Raw genomic sequence first — 15162 nt, forward strand, 5'->3', positions numbered from 1 at the left:
GCAAATCTAGATAATTGATATTGGCCAGTATATTGCTGTTTGTTCCCAAAAGTAAGAATTCATTTGCATTTTATGACGTCACGTAATAATTGCCAGGTATGGACAGTTTCTAGACATAAAGAGCTAGGCAGCAGTGGATTCCATGCCCTGAGAGGGAAAGCAAAATGTTGATGCTGAGGCCTCGGGCTGGAATCTTCATTTCATCTCTCTGTATTAAGTGGTGAAAAGCAAACCAGTTTTGGTTGAGCTTATTGACATTGTATCATCTTATGTCATTTCTCAAGTGCAAGTTCTACAGTTTTGTATGAGCAAGAGGTCCCTGCATGGAACTTGGCCAGCAGTTTTCCCCAAGGTGTTCTGCAGAGTATCAGGTATCAACCTAATTGTAATAAATGTGCATTTCTCTCTGGTGACAGGACCATTGCCAACTATTTGGTGTGGAGGATGGTTTATTCCAGAATTCCAAACCTTAGCCGGCGCTTTCAGTATAGGTGGCTCGAATTCTCGCGGGTAAGTTTGAAGACGATTGCAGTGTTACATTACTGGATAACTTTACATGCCGGCACAGTCTGTATATTAACTAATCCAATAAGAATCATCTTTAGGGGTGGGACAGAGGGAGTTTTGCAGCCCAAACTCTACTTTATTTATTTATTTATTTATTTATTTATTTATATCAAGTGAAACCTTATGTACTGTAAACTACACTCAAGCTATACTTTGACGAGGCCATATAAAGATATTTGGGGCAATATTTGGGACTATCATATTGTTTTCACTCCCTCTTATCAACTTATTCCCGTTTACCCCAATGGTTTTAATTGGGTCACTGTAATTACAGTTTTAATGTATCTTAGTGATCTATTTTTTCTTAAAGATTTTATTTATTTATATGACAGAGAGAGAGACAGCCAGCGAGAGAGGGAACACAAGCAGGGGGAGTGGGAGAGGAAGAAGCAGGCTCATAGCGGAGAAGCCCGATGTGGGGCTCGATCCCAGAACGCCAGGATCACGCCCTGAGCCGATGGCAGACGCTTAACCGCTGTGCCACCCAGGCGCCCCTATGCATATTTTTAATATTTAGAAAACTGAAAATGAAAAAGAGTTACAAAAATAGATCACTAAGGGGGGGCCTGGTTGGCTCAGTCGTTAAGTGTCTGCCTTCGGCTCAGGGCGTGATCCCAGAGTCCTGAGATCGAGTCCCACATCGGGCTCCTCCGCTGGAAGCCTGCTTCTTCCTCTCCCACTCCCCCTGCTTGTGTTCCCTCTCTCGCTGGCTGTCTCTCTCTCTGTCATATAAATAAATAAAATCTTTAAGAAAAAATAGATCACTAAGATACATTAAAACTGTAATTACAGTGACCCAATTAAAACCATTGGGGTAAACGGGAATAAGTTGATAAGAGGGAGTGAAAACAATATGATAGTCCCAAATATTGCCCCAAATATCTTTATATGGCCTCGTCAAAGTATAGCTTGAGTGTAGTTTACAGTACATAAGGTTTCACTTGATATAAATAAATAAATAAATAAATAAATAAATAAAGTAGAGTTTGGGCTGCAAAACTCCCTCTGTCCCACCCCTAAAGATGATTCTTATTGGATTAGTTAATATACAGACTGTGCCGGCATGTAAAGTTATCCAGTAATGTAACACTGCAATCGTCTTCAAACTTACCCGCGAGAATTCGAGCCACCTATACTGAAAGCGCCGGCTAAGGTTTGGAATTCTGGAATAAACCATCCTCCACACCAAATAGTTGGCAATGGTCCTGTCACCAGAGAGAAATGCACATTTATTACAATTAGGTTGATACCTGATACTCTGCAGAACACCTTGGGGAAAACTGCTGGCCAAGTTCCATGCAGGGACCTCTTGCTCATACAAAACTGTAGAACTTGCACTTGAGAAATGACATAAGATGATACAATGTCAATAAGCTCAACCAAAACTGGTTTGCTTTTCACCACTTAATACAGAGAGATGAAATGAAGATTCCAGCCCGAGGCCTCAGCATCAACATTTTGCTTTCCCTCTCAGGGCATGGAATCCACTGCTGCCTAGCTCTTTATGTCTAGAAACTGTCCATACCTGGCAATTATTACGTGACGTCATAAAATGCAAATGAATTCTTACTTTTGGGAACAAACAGCAATATACTGGCCAATATCAATTATCTAGATTTGCATCTTGGTTCTATACTTACATGAGCGTGAGCTTGTCACTTAAGCTTGCTGATTTTATCTTTTCTTGTCATACAACGAGGATGATCCCTACCTTATAGGTTTACCGTGAGGTTAAAATAAACCTAACAAAACCCTTAATAAAGAGTAAATTCCAGATTTGTTGTCATTAACTTCCAAACATATGAGTAAGCCCATATACCCATGTAGTGCCCTTAATGGATATTTTTAAAAATCCATTACATTTTGTTAATTGTTGCCTTTTTCTATAAGCAAAAGATGCTCTGACCTCAGAAGGATGTGTGATCTAATTTCTAACTCAATAGCGGTGATGAATTTTTAATGACCCATCTCTTCCCAGTTGTGCCATTACCATGGTGACTAATAACACACATTCCTGAGATGGCTCTTGGGTCATTCAGCCATGTAAGATCCATGTGACATGATGATGGTATCTGGCCCATTAAGAACAACCAACTCTCATTTGCATGGCACTCTAACCCAGTGGATGTGCACTCTCAGCAATTAAATACATTCCAGTATATTCACCCAGTATTCATACAGCTATTTTAACTTATACAGAGATCTACTAATGTACTAACATATTAGGAATGCTTTTAACAAATACAGAAAGAGGAGTTTCAAAAGATAAAATGAAATAAAGATATTTTCAAAAGTTCAAACACTATTAGTTAATTCTTCAAGACACATTATCCACATAGGACTGGGTTACTACAACAGTAACGGTGGATACAAATCCACATTTCATAGAATGCTCCTAACTCTTTCAAAACATTTTGAACATATCCTTGTCAGATCTGGTTAGAACACCATTGTTTTTTACCTTGAAATCTGGCTAACCAAGATAGCATACTAGACTGGCAGAAGGCTCACTTCTGCCATTTTCCTGATGTTCACTTTGTTCTTACATTATTAGTAATAGCTTCAATTTCTGTTTCTCTACAATAATTTTTTTAAAGGTTTTATTTATTTACTTGACAGAGATAGAGACAGCCAGCGAGAGAGGGAACACAAGCAGGGGGAGTGGGAGAGGAAGAAGCAGGCTCATAGCGGAGGAGCCTGACGTGGGGCTCGATCCCAGGACTCCGGGATCATGCCCTGAGCCGAAGGCAGACGCTTAACCGCTGTGCCACCCAGGCGCCTCTCTACAATAATTTTTTAAGCCACTTGTCCATTCTGTGGGGGTTAAGCCACTTAATACAATTCATTAATCTACAGGTATATAGTAAATGCCTTAAGATTATTTTTCTCAATGCACCAATTTAAAACAAACCAGTGAGGGTGACAGTGCCCCCGCTCCATGTGTGCCATACAGATCAAATGAAGGGTCTGTGACCATCTATATAGGACTCGACCAAGCCTAATTCTCTTTTCAGTGGAAAAAAATAAAGATATATAAAAATTCTATAATTTTCTTCTCAGACCCAGTGGACCATGCTGAGGTACGCACACTTCCCCTCAGAAACCACCACTCAGCAGTGAAGTCCAGTCCTCTTTTCACGCTACTATAATAAATATGTAGTTGTAGGTCATTTCTTTGGATCTTCTCAGTTCACATTTCTACTCTTGAGCAAGAAGTGCTCACTGAGCGCTTCCTGTTGGCCAACCATCATTACAGATGCCCTAAGTACTGTAAAGAAATAGGAGTCCAGCACCTACGTTCAGAGAGCTTACAGTCTTGTTGGGGCGCACAGAACTTCAGGTTTCCACTTGCTCATATAATTGGGTTTTTTACTTGAAGAAATACATTTTAAGTACATGAAAGGATGTATATTGTAAGTACTTTCTTTCACTCATTCAGCACATCCTGACCACACGGATACGTGCTACTAGTTCTAGGTGCCAGGGAGATGGAAAGGTGAGAAAGATAAAGTCCTTGATCTCCTGGAGCTTTGAGCTGAGCAGGGAAAATAAGGTAAGTGTGTAAATAACGACTTGGTGGACCCTAGCACCCAAAAGCACATGCCAGACACTTCACCAGAAAGAGCACATACCCCAGACTGAGGGATAAGATTCAGTCTCATGAGAGGAACAGGGATGGAGCTAGGCCTAAAGAATGGAAAGCTTAGGGGTGTGAGTCAGGAATATAAACTCTGGACAAGCTAATTAGGAATGGCTTATGTAGGGAACACCTCGGTGGCTCAGTTGGTTAAGCATCTGCCTTCAGCTCAGGTCATGATCCCAGGGTCCTGGGATCGAGTCCTGCAACGGGCTCCTAGCTCAGCAGGAAGCCTGCTTCTCCCTCTGCCCGCTGCTCCCCCTGCTTGCGCTCTCTCTCTTTCCCTCTCTGACAAACAAATAAAATCTTAAAAAAAAAAAAAAAAAGGAATAGCTTATGTATTGGAGAAGATGGTGAGCAGGGTCATCACCCACAGAGATAGGCAGAAAGTTCAGCCACAGAGAAAACAATGCAGGTAGCTATCAGGGCCCAGTGTCTAGAGAGTCAGAGGAGGTGAGCCTGACCTTAACGCAAGGTCTGTATGTTCTTCAACCATAAAATATGGCTTCTTAGGTTAGAGAGCTGTGGTGGAGGCACAGGTGCACATTAGAACATGGTCCATGGCCAGCAGATACGCTTCCAGGAGTTCAAAAGGTATTCCCTCAAGGGCACAGGGATAAGCCAGACTCCCTGGGGAAGTTGTTAGGATGGGGCTGATGGTGGTGGTTGGTGGTGGTTGATGGAAGAGGCAAGGTGGTGCAAGTGCACTGGGGTCGGAAAAGTGTGGGCACCCCCACTACAGGAGAGGTGTTACTGGCCAGTCTCACATATAAAGAAACTTGAGACCCAGAACCATTAAGTAACTCCTCATGACCACGTAGTCAGTGCATCTCAACTTGGTAGGATCACTTGAGGACTTTAAAAAGTCCAGATAAATGCCCAGGCCACTCCACAGCAATCACATCAGAATCTCTAGGGTGGGATCCAGCATAAATACTGCTTTTAAATTTCCCTCAGCTAAGTCCAATGTGCAAACAAGTTGGAGAACCAGTGTAATAAGCGATGGAGGCTAGACCAGATGGAAGTGGGTCTAACTCTAAAGGCTCTGTGCTTTTCCCCATGCTACATGGTGATAAATTATAATGCCTCTAATTCAGCAAAGATTTTCTGGCCAGTCAAAAGACCCCAAACGCTTTGCAGAAATCTGCAGATACAAAGAAAGAATAGTGTGTGAGGCCATCATGGGCAAGGCATTACTAAGACGATAGTAGAACAAGCCCTCTGAGAGCCGGAAGAGGGCACGCAGGGAAGCTCGCACCTCAAGACAATGGCACTGATGAGCTGCTCCAGTGGGTTATAAATATACAGACAGAACGCTGGGGAGCCCAGCTTTGGAGTGCTAATATTACCACGCCAGAAACAGATCTGACCGTAATGAGTGAATCACTGCCACTTCATGCTCAGATATATCAAAAACCAAAACAAAAATCCTATTCAGCAACAGTCCTTGAAAATAACACATAATATCTTCTTTTTTCCAAAAAGCATTTTCAGCAGTATGGTAATTTCCCCAAATGGCAATAAATAAAGCAGAGGAAAGCAAAACATCTCGGGAGAGAACCCACAATTAAAAGAGCAACATGAAATCATTTCCCAAAGCCTCTGACTGGGAAGATTTTTTTTTTTTTAAAGACGTCCTTGCTGCCCCTTGTCAATTAGTGACAGCTTCCATTTGTTTGCATTCAAGAGCTCATTAAGTGCCTTTTCTGATCCTCATGACAATGTGATGGGATGGTTATTATTATTCTCATTATCAGATGAAGAAAACAAAGGTCAGAGTTCAAGGGACTTGCAAGTATGTGGCAAATCCAGAACTAACATCTGGTCTTCAGATCCCAGAGCTTGCATAGGCTCCTCTAAGTCAAACTACTGAGGAAAGGGGCCCTGGGTGGCTCAGTCGTTAAGTGCCTGCCTTCGGCTCAGGTCATGATCCCAGGGCCCTGGGATCAAGTCCCGCATCGGGCTCCCTGCTCTGGTGGGAGCCTACTTCATCCTCTCCTGCTCCCCCTGCTTGTGTTCCCTCTCTTGCTGGCTGTCTCTCTGTCAAATAAATAAATAAAATCTTAAAAAAAAAAAAAAAAACTACTGAGGAAAGCCAAACAGGTTCTTCTCAAAGGTTTTCAAAGCCAAAGAGATCTTCCTAAATCCTAGAGACTGCTCAAAGGTACACCTAAGGCAGTGCTTCCCAAAGTGTATCCCGGACCAGCAGCTTCAGCATCGCCTGAGAACTTGTTAGAAAATTCCTAGGCCTCACCCCGATCTCATCAATCAGAACTGTGGGATGGGACCCAGCAGGCTATTTTAACAAGCCCTTCATGGAGTGCTGACGCTTGTCAGGTTTGAGAACCGCTGGTCTAGGAAAGCTCTATCTTCTCTTTCTGCACACAAAGCTAAACTAGGAATTTCCAAATCGCAGATCAGTGCTTCTTTTTTTTTTTTTTAAAGATTTTATTTATTTATTTGACAGAGATAGAGACAGCCAGCGAGAGAGGGAACACAAGCAGGGGGAGTGGGGGACGAAGAAGCAGGCTTGTAGCAGAGGAGCCTGATGTGGGACCCGATCCCACAACACCGGGATCACGCCCTGAGCCGAAGGCAGACGCTTAACCTCTGTGCCACCCAGGCGCCCCCAGATCAGTGCTTCTTAAACTTTAGTGTGTATACGAACCCCCCGAGGATCCTTCAAATTACAGATTATGATTAAGTAGGTCTGGAGCGGGGCCTGATTTCTGCATTTCTAACAAGCTCTCAGGCCAGGCCTATACTGGTCTCCATGGGTCATACTCTGAACAACAAGGCCCCAGATCACCCTCAGCAGCACTAAGCCCTGTAAGAGGTCCACATAACAGCACATTTTCCAGGTAAGCCTCTAGGAGCATATGTGCAACGAGAATCCTCTCACTTTAATGGACAGTGTGCTTGCTTTATATTAAAATAAAACTGAAGACAGAAAAGATCACAGAGGCTTGGAAAAATCTCCGAGGGTTTGCTTTCAGCCAGCCTGCTTTAAAAAAAAAAAAAGTACTGATGCAGGTGATCTCCATGAGGCCAGGCCTTGCCTGGAAGAAGACCCCAAGCGAAATCTCCCTAATCCCATACTTCCTCAGCCTCTCCCCTCCTCCCATTTTGCTCCTCAGACCAAATTAGATGGTTGTCTGAGGCATCTGCAAGTCAGGAGTGGGGGGTGAGCTGAGGGGAGGACAGAAAGGGAGGGACATCTGCAGCATATCTCAACCAGAGATGTGCTAGTCAATGTTTCACAACTGGCTTTCCAAGAAAAAAAAAAACCACAAAACTTGATTTGTAGCATTTGTAAATTTCCATGGTGTGAATATTCCCATTTCAAACTGTTCACGTGGGATCACTCAACATGGAGTTAGGAAGAGACAGGCATAATGTGAGGGACCCAGCACATCAGTGCATCTTCACCCCCTTTCCACCTTAAACGCCAACTCCTTTTCCCCACAGGCAGCCTCCAGCTTGGGCCTCCAAATGGCCCTGCCCTGGCCACCTACTCCCTTGAACTGCAAGGGCTAGTGCAGCCTCTGGTGCCACCCCTGCGGGGGTCTCGTTGCTCTCATTTTGTGCCATGCACCACGGCCTGCTAGCGAGGTAGTACCACCGCCCCCACAGCCACTCGCTCTGAAAGAAAAGCCTAATACCGCCAGGCCGGCAGGGGGCATGACAGAAGAGGGGAAGCAGCAGTCAAGCAGTCAAGTTGGCTGACACCAACCCAGGATGGCTTTGTAACCCTGGAAATGCCAGGGAACGGACTATCTCCAAAACTAGCAGTGAAGCATCTACCAAGGGTCCCTTTTCTATACAGGGACATGTGTGCCAGAGACAGGATGTAGAAATGAGGGTGACCGAGTTCAGAATCTCAGCTCCACCCCCTCTTCAAGGTATGTCCTGCAGAAGTCACTTTACCTCAGCTTCCTCATCTATAAAGTGCGAACAACAGTTTTTTTTTAAAGATCAAAGGTAACTGGTAGCCATAATGGTGATTAACATGAATAAGTCTTCAAACCCAGTGATTCCCCCAAAAGCACTAACGGAAAGAGTCTTCTGGGGTGCTTGTTAAAATTCAGATTCCAGGGCCTCACCCCAGAACTACTGTTTTGGCCTCTACGGAGGAGGGGCCTTGGAATCAGTATTTTTACCAAGGTCCTGAGGTGATGCCGTTGGCATTACTGGTCCATGGAGCACACTTTGTTTTTTTCAGTTTTTTATTTAAATTCTAGTTAGTTACCATAGAGTGTAATATTGGCACAGAGCACACTTTGAAGAGCAAGGCTCTACCCCCCACATCCACTAACCTACCTCTAGATCCAATTTTCACTTAGAAAATTTTTATAGAATCACTGCTTATCTCTAAATGGCAGAATTTTAAGTAAATTTATTATTTCTTCTCTCCCTTTTCTGTATGCTTTCCTCAATGAACACATACTGCTTTTATCATAAAATATCATCTTAAAAGGAAACGCAGCTCTTCAAAGGTGTTTAAGTGTTTCCATAGGTAGGGATGGATGCTAAATTTTATTTCCAGGATTTCTGCGGGTGCCTTTCTTTTTTCTTTTTTTTTTTTTAACATAACTCCCGGCAAGACAGCCGTAAGTCCAAATAAGAAAATATGATTTTTAATTGTGGTCAGGCAACTAGTTTAGTAAACTGCCTTTGTAAAGCTGCTTGACCTTGCTGTGCTTCATTTTCTGTAGTCAAATCTGAATGGCTTCATGAAGATGTAAAATTCTCTGTCATGGGCATTTTTAGGATATTCTTGTCTGTAGTGCTAAAGTATCAAAGCAACAAATTCTAAAACATTCTTTAAAATATGAAAAAAAATATGGGGCGCCTGGGTGACTCAGTCAGCTGAGTGTCTGCTGTTCGGCTCAGGTCATGATCCTGGAGTCCCTGGACTGTGCCCCACACTGGGGCTCCCTGCTCAGCAGGGAGTCTGCTTCTCCCTCTGCCCTGCTCTCTCCGATCCTGCTCTCCTTCTTTCCCTCTCTCTCCCTCACTCTCTTTCTCAAATAAATAAAAAGTCGGCTTGTCCCTCTCCCTCTGCTCCTCACCACTGACCCCGTGCCCGGCTTGCGCGCGCTCTCTCTCTCAAATAAATAGATAAAATCTTTAAAAATATATATAAAATAAGAAAAACCAGACAGTTCCTGAAGTTGTTTCATCAGTGCAATTTTTCTATGGCTCTCAAATTACTCTTAACCAACACAGGTACTTCACTATACTGCAACAGTGACTTACTGGCTAAAAAGAAACCAGGAAGAAAAAAAGAAAAGGCAGCAAAGGACCAAGAATGAACTGGAAAAAAAGAGATGTTCATATAGAAATCTCAGAAAATAACATCATTATATGGCTAGTTCCTAAAAGTAGGAAACAACTGAGGCTTTCAGAGAGAAACATATGGAGAAAGGCCAGAAATAAGGGGCAAAAACATTGTGCATCTGCTGCTATCATAGCAAGTAAATGACACCAGATGATGATTTTGGCCAGTTTGTCACAAAGGGCACCACGATTTTCCCTAAGACTCTTTTGCGGTAACTTTCTTTAACAACAGTACTCCAAGGATGTGAGAGGGAAGGCCTTATAATTTAAAAGGAAAAACAAAAGTCATAGTAAAATACACAAGAAAGCTCTTACTTCTTCCTCTCAGAGCCTAATATCCTAAACAAATCCTTAAAGTACTGCGGGACACGGACGACCACGTTCTCTGAGGGGCCAATGTCTTTCAGGTCGGGGTAGAGTCTGACATCGATGACCTTCTTGATGTAGCCCAGCCAGTCAAACTGAGGAGAGAGAGACAAACACAGAGTGAGGGAACATCTGCTGGGCAGCAAGCAAGGGGAAAGGAAACAGAGCTGGCCGAACATACTCCACTGCCTGTAATTTCTGACCAAATAGTTAGAGATGTAACTGCTCAAATCTAGAAAAGAAACGACTGGTCACATGCTGCCCAGACCCACCGGAGGCGGACAGCATGCTCCTTCCCTCCTCAGCTCCCCATCCTCCATTCTTTCCCCTCCCCCCACTTCTCTCCCTCTCACGCTTGCCCTCACACCCCACCCCCATCCCCCAGCTCACTGCACTCATTCACTCACGGATACACACAGATGCCCCGGGCCAGGCTACACTACTGGTCTCCCCTCTGGGGCAGCTTTACTTATGCAGGGGGAAATAGGAGCAACAAAAAGTAATATGTTTCCCCTCTTCAGTGCATCACTCTCTTGGCGTTTTTCATTGGCTACCCCAAAAATCATTTTCAGCCTATTTCTCTTTTTTTCCTCCCTTGCCTGCATCCACTTTTGAAATGGAAAACTAGTTACTCATTTGCAGCCTCCCCAGAAGGCAGGGATGGCCACTGGCCCCAATCCTACTTGAGACATAAAGGGAATACATCTGGGAATATGATGGAAAGGCTTTGGTATTTTTTCCTGGTGAAAGACTATCATTGGCCCTTCCCCTTTCTTCCTGCTGACGGCAGATGTGATATGTGGAGCTACAGTAGCCACCTTACAACCCTGAGCCATCAAACAGGAAGTCAAAAAGGCAACACCCTAAGGAGAGTGGAGTGGAAAGAACAAACGTGGGTCTTTGACAACACTGTTCAACAGCAAAAGCAACACCAACAGCCACCTACATCTAGACTTCTGTCATGTAAGAAAATGGGCTTTAAGTTTTTAAGCCACTCTTGGAAAGGTTTTCTGTTCCGTACAGGAGAAAGCATCCTAATGCACAGACAGGGGATATTTTATGTGGTGACTGACAAACATGATGATAACCAGTAAGACTGATAGTAGGTTTTACAAAGGCAAAAATTCACACACAGATGATGTACAATTGCTTGTAAAATGACCAGCTAAGATAACATTTCCTAGATCATTTTCACCAACCTGGGGAATCATAGCAGTCAGCTGGGAAATGTTCATTTTGTTGTACATGGCCTCACTGGTTCGGTTTTCATGTGGAATCATTATCTGTTGGAAAGAGACTTTGGTTATTTTTTCAAATGAACCATTTCTTGATGCATGACTACTTTCTGTATGTGCCGAAACATCTGCCAAGCATCGTAAAGCTTTTCAAGATTGTGGCGCAGTGCTCAACTTGGGAGAGAGAGGGAAAAAAGACATCACTTTAGGCAAAATTAAGATTAAGATAATAAAAAGAATCTTTCCTGTCCCATTCAGTGTGAAACACTGCCCTCAGTCCAAAAGTAACTTCCCAAATCCCTTCCTCACCTCTAATGTGGATGGACAAAAGCCGATTACTGGCTCAGGTTGACAGCCAAACTGACATTAGGCAACTGAGACAAACGTCTCACCTTCACCTGTGGTATCCAGATAATGACCTGGATAGCTCATGAACCACAGGCCAGCCCTCATCCCTTGGGGCACATTTTCACTAAAGAGCACTAGAGACTATCTGGATACCACTGCCATCTGTGATCATTCTGTCAAGAGCTCATTACATCCCCTCCCCTCTTCCCTCTGCTTTCTCTGGCCTGGAGACCACCCCCCACAACCACCATCACCAATGCTCAGGGAATGAGTTCAGTTACCACTCAAACATATATTTCCAAGTCTACATCTCCAACCTTGACTCTTCATACTCTTTCTATTCCCAATACTCATGCTCTTGGCCATTGTGCCAACATCAAATCTAAGCTATGTTGAATCTAAGAAAAGCAGCAATGATTATCTTCCTCAAGGGCCATCTTAATCACTTCCATGGACAGGAAGTAGCTCCCCATACCCCTAAATCACACTGTGCTTTTAAGGCCTTTCATCCTCTGAATCCCTTGCATTAAACTTCCTAGTTTGAACTAGGATTCAAGACTTGGCCCAAGATTCATTTTCTCTGTCAAGCCTTTCCAATCAAACTCTACTTGGTTCCATTCACAAGGGCCACTCCATCAACATGCCCTCCCTTTGTGAACACTTCTCTCTAGCTGGTGTTGGTTAAATGTACACTTCCATGGCTGTATTAACAAGGACCTATTTGTGCTTGGCTAGGTTGTCTTGTCTCTCTAGCTTCAGAAGTTTCACTAGTACTATGTGTTCCACTAATTCTGAATGACCTAGGGGTATAAAAGATGGAGGTGAGAGTTACCGGCTGGCCAAAAATCCATGCACCACAGATTCTTTTAAGACAAAAACCACACCAGGCTGAGTGACAGACATCTGTCCCCTCTTTTCTAAATGCTTCAGTGCCCTCAGCTTCTCCCCCTTCACCCTCCACAGGAAAGAGTTCATGAATCTTACAAACAGCTTCCTGGCTCTATTTGAATCACCGCCTCGGAGAATGTCCACACTCCTCCCTCCCTCTACTAGGGCTCACAGCCCCGGACTGAAGCCCTTTGGCCTCAGAGCTGTTTTCAGCTCTCTGCCAACTACTTCCCCCCACCCCATGGATTTGTCACTTCATTTAGCCTCTCAACAATTCCCAGTCTTGCCTCAGCCCAGCTGTTTTTAGTTCCCTTTTTGGTCCAAATCCCTGGCTCAGGGCAAGGCCTTCCCCCGCTGTATCAGAGCTTCAGTCCAAATTAGAGCTCTGGGTCTCCTATTTGCCTGGGAAGGGAATCCAGATGGCCTCTAGACATGGCTTAGAGGCCCACTCTTTGACTCCAGAACATCTGCAGCAGTGTTCACACAGTCTTCAAAGGTGACATGCATGAATGAACTTTCTGCTCTGCAAGTAAGAGTTTGGAGAGAGGAATGCATGTACATCACTGCAGCTGAGAGAAACTAATTCCTCCCGACCCTATCGATCATCCCTATGCCATACCTCAACACATTACCACCACTTTGCCAAACAGAAAACCAAGCAACACCTGGACTCACATGCAACTAAGGATTTTTACCAACTTCTGTTATGAAAGACTACCAACCCATATGCAAGACTTTCTTGATAAAAGTATCATTTTTTCCCCACTACAAGATATCCCCACAAGCAGATTTCACATTTGTTCCCTCTGGTCCTAGAATGTACGGGGATTTTATACTTTGGTTCTTCTACAAAAGAAGTTATATTCTGAACAAAGCGAGCCAGTGAGGACTTCTCATTATTCTCCCTCAAGTGTGTTCTCAGACCTCTACCCTGAGACTGAACTTAAGGTAACTTATAAAGAACACAGCCATGTGACACAATGACATTTAAGTGGGGCAAGAAAAGAATGAAAAGCAGGGTTAGGGACAAGGTAGCAACAGAATGGCAGCTAAAAAATGCTTACCAGCATGTCCTATACGCTTTCTACATCAAACTGTATATCCAGTATCCAGGACGGATGGACAGACTTCCCAAAGCCCCAATCTTAGTCAGACTGACAATGAGTGGGACTGGTATAAAGAGTAAACTAAATGAAAAATAACCTTCTATTCAAGCCAAATCAATATGGATTTATTAACTAACTATTCTTCTATAGGAACCACACAGAAGTCTTAGGAAACCATAGTCAGAGCATCTCCCTGATGCTGTTCTCTGGCCACAGCTGGGCAGCATATGGACCTTGGGCTTCAGGCAGGGAGGCAGAAGGGAAGAAGAGCTCTTCTTTCTGTCATGGTTCTTCTTCCTGTTACTTCCCGGAGGAGATGCTATTAGTTCTACCTTGGACCCAAAGGATAATGCCACAGGATGCCATGTTTATATATATTTTCACTCATGGTATACTTCTTTTAAAATAAAGAAAAGAAAAGAAAGGGATTTTACATTAAGACTTACCTCAGCTATCTTAATTTCCAATCTAAGCACTGACTTCATGTCATGCTCCGCTCGGGAGATATTAGCTCCCAAAAGTACAGCCGTATCCACCATGAACTTGTAAAGGGCATCCCGATACTATAAGAGATAAAGAAGCAAGTGACCAGACAATAGCCTATCAGAAAGTACGTTTCAGGGACAGAGAAGAGCAAAAACAGCAGGCGGAAGTAAATGCTCTTCAACTTCATTCTCTACTCAAAGTATGGTACAGGTGTGAGGCAAGACCAACCATCCACCAACGACTTTGGGAGAAAGAAGAGTGCAGCTACTGGGGTACTGTTTCCACGAGAGACAGAGACACCAAGGATCAAGAGAACTAATCCTCTGGCAACCAATGATATTATAGGTACCTGAAATATCACCAAATGAGCCCAGAATAGAAAGTTAAAGGTCAGACTCCTCTTTCCAGGCAAGTGAAGTTTTAATAAAATAATGGGAAAGAATGGTTGCTAGAAGCAGGAGGCATGATCCATGAAGACTGGTGGAAACTGATTTATTCTCTTCCAGCTCAATTTACCCACCTTCATACTAAGCAATAAAAGACCAGTGACTGCAGCCCTATGTCTCTTCAGTTTTGTACGGATTTTACAAAGTTCTCCTCACTACTCAGGGAGAAAAGAAAGAAGAGAGGAATGACAAAGAGAAACCCAGCAAATAGAAAATACAGAGTTTCCTCCCTGCATGTTCATAAACCCATTTTCAGGCTACTCATATGGAGAGGGACCTTACTGTCTGGGAACCGTGGGAATCTTGTTGAGGGTAACCTCTCCCTTCAGATATATTTGTGAGGAATCAATACACCATATATTAAATTATCGCACAGTTGTGTTATGGGACTAAGATTTCCTTATGTCTTGGTTCTATATGCTCTTCTTGCTATGCTTATGACCGCAAGATCTATACACTGCTTGGCATATAGCAGGGCCTTAATAAATATTTGTTAATCAGTAAGCAAGCTTTGCAAAAAGTGTTAACTAGAAACAATGCTTTCTAACTCCCAGTTCAATTTAAGAAATTATTTATTCAATCAATACATGTATAGGATGTCTTGCTAGGCATTCCGTGCTTATGGGGGCTACAGATAAAAAATTTCATAATGCATGAGTCCAGGTCTCAATGTGTAATCCAGTGAGGGAGATAAACATGTAATTACTAACTGTAACATTAGAGAGACCAAAATCAGTTCCTTA

The 15162-nt window shown here is 43.4% G+C and overlaps 1 protein-coding gene across 1 annotated transcript in view; it reads right to left on the reverse strand.

Annotated features, from left to right (window-relative positions):
• PHEX (phosphate regulating endopeptidase homolog X-linked) overlaps positions 1 to 15162 on the reverse strand; it is a 205415-nt gene that overhangs the window by 139859 nt on the left and 50394 nt on the right. Inside the window, exons 7-10 of the mRNA XM_008696482.2 lie at positions 13934 to 14050; positions 11110 to 11193; positions 9860 to 10005; positions 1679 to 1772 (exon numbers count right to left, since the gene is read on the reverse strand). Coding sequence (XP_008694704.2) covers positions 1679 to 1772; positions 9860 to 10005; positions 11110 to 11193; positions 13934 to 14050 — 441 coding nt within the window. The remainder of the gene's footprint in view (positions 1 to 1678; positions 1773 to 9859; positions 10006 to 11109; positions 11194 to 13933; positions 14051 to 15162) is intronic.

Source organism: Ursus maritimus (assembly GCF_017311325.1).
Source record: "Ursus maritimus isolate PB19 chromosome X unlocalized genomic scaffold, ASM1731132v1 scaffold_X1, whole genome shotgun sequence".
NCBI classification, from domain to species: Eukaryota; Metazoa; Chordata; class Mammalia; order Carnivora; family Ursidae; genus Ursus; species Ursus maritimus.